The following is an 11,572-nucleotide window of genomic DNA, read 5'->3' as shown; positions in this document are numbered from 1 at the left end:
TTTTGTGTGTGCACTTTTGTATTATAATAATTTAATATTTGATATATATTGTTGCCTTTTTTAGGATCCAAATCCTGAAGATGATAATATTGATACTAGTGAAATGCTAAAAACTTTGAAGCATGTTCAAAAAGCCGTTTGTGGAGTATGTTCTGAAACCTTTGTCTGTTAATATCTGATATATTATGTTGTGGCTGTTTTAGTTTTGTATTACTCCTGTAGTAGTAGTAGTTTAGGGTCCATGCTAGTTTATTGTTCCTGTATATACTGCATGATTATTATACTGTAGATGATTGAGTGATACTGGTGGCATTGGTCCTTGCCTATTTTTCTTTTCTGTTCTTGAATGCTTGATCTCATCATGCACTTTTGTTCTTGTATAGTGCTATTTGCATTTGAACTGTACCTGATATTTTTGTTTCTATTATGTATTCTCAGTTTGCTAAGTTTGTTGAGAAGAAAGGGAAAGCAAGGGGTTCAGGTGTCCAGACTGGAAAGGTAAATTCAGTAGCATTACGATTGAGCGGATGCATGATGAGCATGATATTTCAGGGAATAGGTTTTGTTCAAAAAACATAGCCAACTAATCAAGTTTTTTGCTAAATTTGTCACCATGTTTAGTGATTCTAGTATCCTAACCAGATTTTCTTTTTTGTTGCATTGTTTTACAGAGTATCAGAACAGTTAGAGGTAGAGGTAAAGGGAAATTGAGTGGCACTGTAGGTACATCAGAGAGACCAGGAAGTAGGTTTAATAGCAAGTACTTTGGACAAAAGATAATAGCAAAGTTGGATGAGCGCAAAAAGAAAATTATCAGGCATCATGGCTTTGGAATTTTACTGGAGTACGATGGTTGCTCAGCACCTAGAGGCTTTGTGCAATGGATAGTAGATCAAGTAGATGTGAGTTGTAGTGACATAGTAGTTGGAGGGAAAGTGATTCCATTGGATCCATTGTCAGTCCATCTCTTTTTAGGGCTTCCAAATGATGGTGAAGATATTAAGGAGAATTATACTGAGTCTACGAAGAGCAACTTCCTTTCAGCAATCAAAGAGCCCTCTTTGCCCACGATCAAGACATTTGGGGACAAGTTGGTAGGAGGCACGTTATCTGATGATGACGTGCTTTGATACTTCATGGTTGTAGCCTTGTCTACATTTCTTTGTGCTAATTCTAGTACTTATCCGAGCCCGCAGTATCTAGGTGCATTGATTGATGTATCTAAGGTGAAAGAATGGAATTGGTCAAAGTTCATCTATGATTGGATGTTTTCTTCCATTACAAACTACAGAAAGAAGCATCGGAGTACAATTGGTGGTTGCAGATACTTTCTAGCTGTAAGTGTGCCTATATTTGTATTTTTTCCTTTATTCAGTTGTCCATTTTTTGGTTATGCAGCATGTTTTAGTGATGCCTTTGAAATCATATGTAGGGTTATTATCTTGATTATATCAACTTTGGAGTACGTAATCAGCTGCCCCTAGATCTGCCAAGAATCCATTATTGGAAGGGCTCGATGATCAAGACGTTTGCTTCATATGATCGTGTGTCTGGTGACATTTATGGAAAGCGACCAGTGAGTAGTGAACCTAAAAATTCATATTTGTAGTTGGGATGTTGTGTATCCATGAGCTTTATTGATGTATCATGTATCCTTGCTGCATGAGTTTAGATCTTTCTGGAGTTGTATAATTGTTTCTTAGTCTTAGTGCCCTAAGGCTCTTCTGATTCTTACTGTTAGCAAAATGTTGACCTTGTGCTTTCTTAGAAAAAGTTCTCTTCTGATTCTGCTAACACAACTTTTCATCTATTTATTGTGGTTTTGCTTGCCCAATATACAGTGGTGTTGTATTGTCTAGTATGAAAAAAATCTACCAAAAATCTTGAGTGTTGATCTTAGGTTGCTTACTTGATCAAAGGCATTTATTGCAATCACCAATAATATAAATTACAAGTTACGACCATTGCAATTTTAGTTATAAGCATGTGCAATATGCATGTTAAATCTGTGCAAGTGTCATTCTTGTATTAAGTTCATAGCTCAAGATTGTGATTTCTGTAGCGATGTTGTTGGTCTGACTGTGATTAATTTCAGAGGCTGCCTATTTAGTTTTTAGAACCAGTGGCTATCTATTTAGTGAAATTTGGTAATACATTGAAGAAGCATGTTTTAGCCAATTATCTTGATGGATTGATAATGTTCTGTGCAGTATTTATTAAGTTTTAGAAGTAATTTATCTGCTGTGTGATATCTCAAAACTTTCTACATCTACTTGTCCTATCCAAATAAAATCTCTCCTTTACTTCTCTTAGCCAAATAAATGGTCTGAACACCCTACTGAAAGAAAGCTATGTTGAAATAGAAAATATCTTCCTCTAAATTTTATTCTAAAAATCATACATGCATGATGAATCCTAGGGCGTTGGATGGTAATCTAATAGCCCCTAGTTCTCTATGAAGTTTGTGTGGCTGCCCATGCCTTGTTAACATTCTATTATTGGGTTTTTGTTGACTTCTAATGCACATCTAGAGTTGTATTAGCTGTAAGGGTTTTTTGAGATCACTGGTTGAGTTGATTTTATGTAGGTGAAATCCATCGATGACACATGCTATGCTGAAGAGTATCTACCGAAAGAGGCTTGTGCTCTTTTTAGGAGAACTTTGGATAGACGTTGTGATTTCATCAGGACAAATGTATGTGTCTTTATGCAATCCTTTGATTTGATCATTTCATTACTCTTGTATAATGAAATTTACATGATTCATATGTTACTATTAACTTGGCATTACAGGACATGGATAACATGTGCAAGATTTTTGAAAAGCACCATACAAGACTAGGCTTTAGGAGGCCGGGCACACTTGTTGCTAAGATGTTTATGTACATGTATAGGACTCATGTAATTAATCGTGGTGGTGATGCTTCTGATGAGGCTGAGAGTTCTGCTACTAGAGTGCCCCCTCCAAGACATGATGATGGTGATGATGGAGATGTTGATGGTATCCCTGCTGAATATGAAGCTCCTGTTCCTTCTCCAGCACATCATAATGGTGATGATGATGTTGTCCGTGCTGAATATGAAGCCCCACTGCCTTCTCCAGGACATTTTGTTGTGCAAGATGATGTCTTTGATGCGGGAATGGCTGGTGATACAAGTAAAACAGCTGTGAAAGAAGTGGATGGTGCTGCTACTGTTGCAAATAATACCATTATTGAAGATGTGCATCCTACAGTTGCTGCTCCTACTGAAACAAATGAAGAAGAATGCTCCGTGACTGATAAAATTGAATCTGATGGATTATATGATGGATCTGGTGGTGAGAATTGTCGTGCTTCTCAGTCAACTGAAATTATTCCTTCCAAAGACTCATCAGCTGAAGGTACATGGATGTTGTGTAACATTTATTTCTGCATTTAGTTGATTTGTTTGTATGTGTGTTCATAATCTTATGATTATTTTCAGGTTCAGCTATAAGTAAAAGGAAGAGGAAAAGATGTGCATCACAATATTCGAGCGCCAATAGTGTAGCGTCTAGGACTCGACTCTCTCAACATCTTGGCAAGTCCCCTCTGAGTCACATAAAAGATCATAATGCTGAGGTGAATGTTCCTATTTCTCATTTTATTTGTCTTCAATTGTGTATTTTCTAAATTGTTGGGTCACTTTTGTCTTTTTAGGCAACTATGCCGGATCAAACTGGAAATGGATGTAACAAGGATAATCCTGTAGTTATTGAGGAAGACCAAGTGTTAACTACTAATGTTGCAACTAAACGTCAAAAGCTCCATCTAAAAGTGAGTTTTGCATTATTTGGTTCTTGTTTTTATATGCTTTTGTAGCTGTTCTGCTATTCCATGATCAGATAGGCATAGGTTCCAGCATATTTTTGCTGTTAGTAATATACACTACTAGGTATTGATGTAGTAAATGAAATACCCTAATGAATAGACTTGTTTCATTCTGTTCTCTATTGTTTAGGAAGGCGAAGCAACTAGTGCATATACTGCTTCCCCCTTGGTTCCTACTGTTCATGAAGGCGAGACAACTAATGCGGCCGCTGCTATCCCCTTGGTTGGTACAGTTGAGAGGTCCCCAGGTTTGTCCCGCTGATGAAAAAAAGCTTTACGAAATCTAAGATATATGAATTGGGCTCATGTTTGAGCATGGTCTCTATGTAGGACAAACAGGAGAAGCACCGAGTCTAAGGAATGCTATTGGTTCTCTAAGTGGTCTTGGTCCTTGTGGAGTGGAGAATGCTCAAGCTGGTTCTAGAGCTGACTTGGATGAAAATGCAGTTTCTGCTCAAGATCTTAATGGTTAGTCCCTATTTTTTATGTTGCATTCTCTTTATCAGTAAATTGCACCTTTGTATTGTGCAATATGACTTTTTTTATTGTGCAATATGACTTTTTATTGTGCAATAAAGAAAGCTGGTTCTCCAGGAGTATTTGAATTGTGCAATTTGACTTTTTTTATTTCATTTAAGTTTCAGCCTTCTTTATTGTCTTATATTTTTTTTGCTAGAAAAGCACCTGTCAAGGAACCTTGTCTGAAGACGAAGACTCCATTCTTTCGTAGCCCTAGTGTACCTTCATTCAGAATGTTTGAAGAACTAGATGACTTAGGAAATTATGTTGCAGATCCTAACTTGAGGCGCCCTGTTGGTACAACTTGTGATACATCTTGTCCTCTTGATAGAGCGTTGTCTATGGTACATGTCCTCTTCCATCTTGTTTATTCTTCCCATGCTAAGTCATTATATATTATGTATATGAAATTTTATTTATTCTTGGTTGCTACAGTTGAGTAGAGTTTCTACTTCAGGTCAGAAAGTTGGTGCTAATATGTCCCATGGAGGTGTCCCTAGAAATGTATGTTGTTTTGTTTCTATAGATGCCAAGTAGTTTTTGATGTACAAGGAATGTTTTCCCACCTGATTTAGTTTCATTTTTTCATAGGTTGAAACCAAAAGCAACTTGAACTTGAAATCTAGGTCTGCATCTAAAGAATGGGTTTTTGTTGATAAGCCGACGTCTCCTAGAGGTGGTAATTTGAGCAATGAGGAGACCATTGGCACTGGAAATGCTGGGACTAAGATAAATGGGAATGTTGAAAATGTAATCCTCCCTATTGCATTATATCAATTTTGTATTGTCATGTATCTTTTGATCTCTCTAGTCTTATTTCTGTATTTATTGTTGTTTTAGGACGTTATCCGTATGGAGTCTTTACCTTTTACTGAATATTCTGAGTTCGAAGAAGATCCAAGTCAACCTGTTCCTCTTGCTACAGTCAGTCCTTATGGAGATCCTATAAAAATTGTAAATTGGCGTACCTAATCTTATCATTCTGGAAAGTTTGTGGTGGGAGATAATGTGATGGTGCCTGCTTCCTTTTGCTTTATCTTTTTTGGAGACATGGTAGTCGAAGGGGAAGTAGTTAGTACAATGCTACATGGTAGCAGTTGGGGCTGCTTTTGGATCATGTAATAGCTTGTATAAGTAGTTGTAGTAATGTTCATACTCTTGCGAACCAGTACTAGTATTGTATATATATATTTGGAGTAAATGCCCCCTTCTTTTTTCTTTGTAAGTGTATCGTATTGTGTTTGTGTGATTTTTTGTGATGCAGTTTTAGGATATATTGAAATTATTAGATCCTTGCTCTAACACTATTAGTTTTTCCATTTTTCGAACAATTTTATGTGTTCCTTGTTGTATGTTTTGCAGACACCTATTCAATCACGTCTTCCATCCCATCGTGAAAAGTCTGTGGTTGGTGGGGCTTGCCTGTCTGCAAAGTTTGTTGGTAGCAATGGATTTGTATTGAACTCTGAGTCGTCCAGTGAAGCTATTTGGCAGTCTTCGAGTTCAAAGGTTGCTATTCATCGTCCTAGACGGCTTGCGAAGCCCAGCATGTACAAGATCAGCCCTTTTATCATCCCTCAATCCAAGATTAGTGTGTCCAAACTTAAATCTGATGTGTATGAAGCTGTTTTGAAGATGGGAGAAAGCAGCGAACACTTGAAGTAAGTTTGAAATTTACACAATTTTCCCATTCTTAGCCTTCTGCAGCACCATGTGTTAATACTTGTACCAATTCACTGTGAATTGTTTTGTTTTTGTGTTTGCAATCTAAAAGTGGTGGATTATGGGTTTGTTGTTGTCTTGTTGAGTGCACTTTCATCTTCTCTTCGGCCTGGCGGAAAGGTCAACCATTTTGTAGTGAACGCATTTTGCAAGCTGCTGTTCCATAGAAAACACCCCAGGGATTCTAGAAAGCATTACTTCTTCTCTAAAGTTGGGGTTAGTAGTCGTTGATGTATTCTTTGTAAACTATATGTTTGCGCTATATGGAAATAATATCGGTCAATTTGTTATTGTAGGATTATCTTATTCGAAATCATGGTCGTGATGATGAGAAGAAGAAGGAGCTATTTGAGACTGCTGTGAGATGCTTTAAGGGTGCTCATCGTGCCAGGCCTTTAACATCCAGCGACTATGTGCGTAACATATCTTCTCTATTGTTTGAAAAAGAGTACTAGCATAAATATTGTGTTCTAGTCCTACTATGTGATGTTACTAATAATCACAATGTTTATTATTTTGTCAGCTCTATTTTCCAATACTCTTCCATGATCAATGGTATGTTGTTGTACTGTATTTTAGCCTGAGATGGTGTATAATCTTGGATTCATGCATAGTGTGCTTTGGAGTAGACTCAGCTTTCCACAAAGCTGTGAAAGATGAATTTGTAAGTATCAGTTTGTATTTGTATATGCACCATTTGTCTATTTTCAGTATTGCAGTGGCAGTTTTTTCCCATTATTTTCAGTGCTATAGTAGTTTACTATATCCTTCATCGAAACAAATATTATTTTGCATGGTGTAGTCATTTTCTTTTTACCTGATTTGTAGCTAGAAAACTTGGCCACCGTCTGGAAACAAGTTGTTAATATTGACTATGGCTTACATGCATTCCATGTCTTCTTTGGAACTGTACCCCAGCAATCTGATAAGTATGTGATTGAAATGTAGTCCTTTGATTTATATAGATCATGTGGATTTTGTTTGTGCTTATAGTCCCATTGTTTCCTGTTTTCCCCTTTTTGTTTTTCTTTTTTCAGCATAATCAATGATAGTGGTGTGTATGCTATAAAGAATCTAGAGCATTTTGAAGTCCATCTGAATATGTTGGAGAAGTACACCGAAGATGATATTAGTCAACTTCGCATCAAACTTGTTAATGACATGGTTTTCAATGAATACAATAGTGCATATGATGGTACATGCAAAGTGAAGGAGGTAATATTAGTTCCAACGTCACTTTGTTTATTATAACTTCACGTTTTTGAATCTGATTGTTTGTTTCTATTTTTTTCTTTCTCAGGTCTCTGGCAATTTGAATCAGGGAGCATGATTTGAGGCTTGTCTCTAGATCTTGCGTTTAGGTCAATATAGGGTGTAGGTTCTTGCTATGAGTGCATGTCCACTTTGTAAAGAAGTAGCTAGTTTGGTGAGAGCATTTGATGCTAAAGTGGTTGTAAATTTTAATATACATTGAACAGGCTAAAGTAAACAAGATGATAATATTCTGTTGGATTGCTGATGTTAACTCTTTTGTACCCATTATTCTAGCTTTATGGTTTTCTCTATAAGTGTTTTTTGTTGTGTACTACTAACCTTTTATAGGGAAGACAAGGAGAAGTTTGAGGGTTGTGCATGTTCCTCTTGTCTTCTTGTTTATAGATAGTTCAATTGGGTCTTGTGTTATATTATTATGAGTTTGATTTTGTTCTTACAGACCAAGATGTTGAAGTATGACTTTTGTGCATGGATACTAGAAGCACCATGAGGGTACGCGGTCAGTTAAAGTCCAACCAGCATCTTATTGAGATCCTTTGTCCTCGGTACCATGGCAACAGGTGAGTTTTGCATTTTTTAAATTTAGTGTGTGTAGCACTTGCTTTTTAACTCATTGATAGTTGTTGAATTGATCATATGATGACAATATGAGTCGCCTTGTTATATGTTTCTTGTGATTTCTTTGTTATTTGTGATTGTGCTAACCCTCACCAAGTTTTTATCCTTGTCCTTCCATAGAAAGAAATTGTCCTTTGTGATTTGTGCTAACACACCTTGTCTTATGTTTGTTGTGTTTGTGATTTCTTTGTTATTTGTGATTGTGCTAACCCTCACCAAGTTTTTATCCTTGTCCTTCCATAGAAAGAAATTGTCCTTTTTGATTTGTGCTAACACACCTTGTCTTATGTTTGTTGTGTTTTGTGTCAGCCCACACCAAGTTTTTATCCTTGTCCTTCCATAGAATGAAATTGTCTTGCATATTGATTATGTATGCGACCATGCTTTTCTTGATTGGGCTGTTTTTGTATTTTATTTAATTTGGTTGTTTTCTTTAGGGGTTTAAGAATTTTTCCAAGTCTACAAGAGAACTAGTAGACCGAATGCAGAAGATTGATAGTCCATGAGGAAGTAAGTTTATCCATTTGCCTTTGTCGTTACAGTTGGATCTGATTTTCCCTTTGCTTTTAGTCTTATGAACTGCATTTATCATGTAGTTCTACTTGTGTCCGTGGTACCTTGCAGTATATTATACTGTAACCATGCTGCCATGCTTGCTAATATTTCTGTCAACTTTTTCCTATGTATTGTGATTTGACTACATTGTCTTGTTTGTTGGGTTTGTCTGTACAGGAAGATGGGAAGGCCACCTAGCTCCAATTCTGCCGATATCAGGAGTGGGAGGCCACCTGAGCAAGTTAGAGCAGAACATGCTATTGCTCAAGCAGAGGGTCGCCTTTCTTGATATTGCTAGGATTTGTGAACTCTTTGTGTGAGTGATTGAAATATTTATGTGTTGATAATTTTAGTTGTGAAGCATGATGGTAATTTTCATAACAAGGATGACTCAAAAGTTGTTATTTTTTTGCAGCTTGCAACAAAAAAGAAAAATGACAATCCAATTGAAACCATGGATGAAGCATATGGCAGGTATGTATGTCTGCACCAAGTTCTCTTAGCAGTAGCAGTAGCTGTAGGCCACTGCATATGTAAACCAAACAACTTAAATATTCAGTTATGTAATTGCAGTTTGATGTAATGTAAATTGCAAGTGTAGGGCACTGCAATTTTAGTTATGAGCACGTGCAATCCATGTTTTATCAAGTTGCGGCCCAGTAGTCTCTTCCAGTAGCCTCAGATAGATACATTTCATTGTAGGTCTAAAGATATAATAGTACTGAATTTACAATTGCTCTATTACTAATAAATTACATAAATTATTTGGCCACTGTAATTGCAGCTATTAGCATTCCATCTCTTGTTTTTGGTTTTCTCAATTCTTGACTTTCCCCTTCTTTGGTTTGCTTGCTGCACTTGCACTGCTACTATTTATTGGTGTTGTCAACATCTCCTGCATGATAATATCAACAACATTAGATGAATATACATATGAAGAAGTGACATCTGTCGTTGTATTGCTAACATTTACTTTTTGCCTATGTTTCTCTGTGTTACCTGATTTCCTTTTCTTTGTTTTTTAGGCACAGGAGGAAGATGCTTTTTTGGCATGTTTTGATGTTATGCCCTCCTTCACGACAGTGTGTACAGATAAAGTTGCTTTTTGCTTTGCTTCTGATGTCCTCAACTATTCCTATTTGCCTGTTCACTTTCTTGGGCCCTCCTCTTTTCTGAGCATTATTAGGGTCTTGCAAAAGCATTGTATCACTTTCTTGAGCTGATTCTATTTGAGGTAGTCTGACTGCATCATTAGCATCTTGCAAAACATTAGTACCACTTTGTTGAACAGATTGTGATTGTTGCAGTCTGACTTCATCTGCTGGTTCATTGAGTTTTCTTTGCATTCGCTCGGCTTCTTCTAGAACATAGTTGAATGTTTCCATTGTTCTTGATCCATCTGAAGCAATATTGCTCAACTTGTTTGACAATATGTTGTGCCTCAATGGCCTGCTCTTCTCAATCTCTATTTCTGGTACAGTATTATGCCTTGTCAACTGTTTCCTCTCTTTAGCCCTCCATCTTTCAATGAAATAACTATCATCTAGCTGAGATATATTTAGGTTTGTGAGCACCTTGATGATATGGCAGCATATTATACCATCTTTTTCAAATTTGCAACACAGACATCTGTAGTTTTTCTGTGTCAAGTTTACTGTCACAATGTATCTCCTTGTTTTGAACTCAAACTGCCTATGGTACTCTGATTTTAACACTGCATAAACTTTATCTTTCTGGAGTTCTTGAGCCTCATACTTTGTTGCCAATATGAGCTCCTTTTGAAACTTGAACTATATCTTTCTGTTGTATAGCCTTGCAGCCTACCTTTCGAACTCATATGCCGTACTCAACCAAGGCATTGATCTGGTTTCAAAGTCCTGTTCTGCTTGATTCTTTTCTGTTGTATCTGAAATTCTTTGGAACTCATTCATAAATCTCATAATACTATACCTTGGTGTGACATCCAGTTTGAATAATGCATTTGTGCCTTCACTTCTCGCTGTAGAGTTGATGAAAGGGAAGAAATGCTTCTTGAAGTAACATGGAACAAAATTTTCCCTATTAAACCACATGTCATCAAGGTATCTGAAGCCACCGACATCATATGTTTGTGGCAACTTCTTGTACAAGTACTCAAACTCTGTTTTGGTCAATGAGTTCCTAAGAATGTCAAAGAGATCGTCATGCAGCTTCTTGTTCCTTTCCAATGAAAATATCCTGCCACCTTTCTCCTGAGCTTTCTTTACAATGTGGAAGAAGCAGTTCCGATGAATAGTGTCAGGTAGAACGTTTCTGATAGCAGCCTTCATTGCTAGGTCCTGGTCAGTGATTATAGTTTTAGGGTGCTTTCCTCCCATACAAGTCAGCATTGTCTGAAACAACCACTCAAAAGTTTCTATAGTTTCATCCATTATGAAAGCGCAGCCAAACAGGCAATTGTCCCCATGACCTATAATACCAACAATTGGTGCAAACTTGAGGGAGTACTTGTTTGTGTTGTAGGTTGTATCAAAACTGATGCAATCTCCAAATTCCTCATAGTACCTTCTGCTTGTACCATTGGACCAGAAAATGTTTTTCACTTTGTTGTTTTCATCTATGGAAAACTTGTAGAAGAACATTGGGTCCTCGATCAGCCTGTTTCTTAGAGAACCAGTCATACACTTGCTGCATGTCATTATCCGATGTTGCCTTATTTATCTTTGTCTTCTCGTTGCTAATATGTTTCTTGTTGTATGGAGTGACATCCACTCTTATATAAGATAGGATTGCCATAATCTTCCTATCTGGTAGGTTCACTTTGTTGAATGTTGCAATAAGTTCCTTCTCCATTTCAGTCATCCTAATCTATGAAAACAGTTTATTCTTCTGATCCTTGCTTGCAAACGCATGATTATGCTCAAGATTCAATCTGGTTATTGTCCATTCTCCATTCTGTAGTGTGACAACAAGTTCAGCGGGGCACTCGGTTGGTACAAGCGTACTTGTTTTCCTTTTGTATGGCACAGGATTAGGTGTTGGCGGTGTACCAG

At 37.0% G+C, this 11,572-nt stretch overlaps 1 protein-coding gene and 1 pseudogene across 1 annotated transcript; one reads left to right on the top strand and one right to left on the bottom strand.

Moving 5' to 3' along the window:
• Positions 1–426: 426 nt before the first annotated feature.
• LOC136489794 (uncharacterized) lies at positions 427–5,409 on the top strand (annotated as a pseudogene).
• Positions 5,410–10,360: 4,951 nt separating this feature from the next.
• Positions 10,361–11,218, bottom strand: LOC136489792 (protein FAR1-RELATED SEQUENCE 5-like). The gene has a single exon (XM_066486338.1). The coding sequence runs from the start codon at positions 11,216–11,218 to the stop codon at positions 10,361–10,363; it is 858 nt and encodes a 285-aa protein (XP_066342435.1).
• Between the last annotated feature and the right edge of the window lie 354 nt (positions 11,219–11,572).

This window comes from Miscanthus floridulus, chromosome 10 (assembly GCF_019320115.1).
Source record: "Miscanthus floridulus cultivar M001 chromosome 10, ASM1932011v1, whole genome shotgun sequence".
In the NCBI taxonomy this organism is placed as follows: domain Eukaryota; kingdom Viridiplantae; phylum Streptophyta; class Magnoliopsida; order Poales; family Poaceae; genus Miscanthus; species Miscanthus floridulus.
This window is presented reverse-complemented; position numbering and strand designations above follow the sequence as displayed.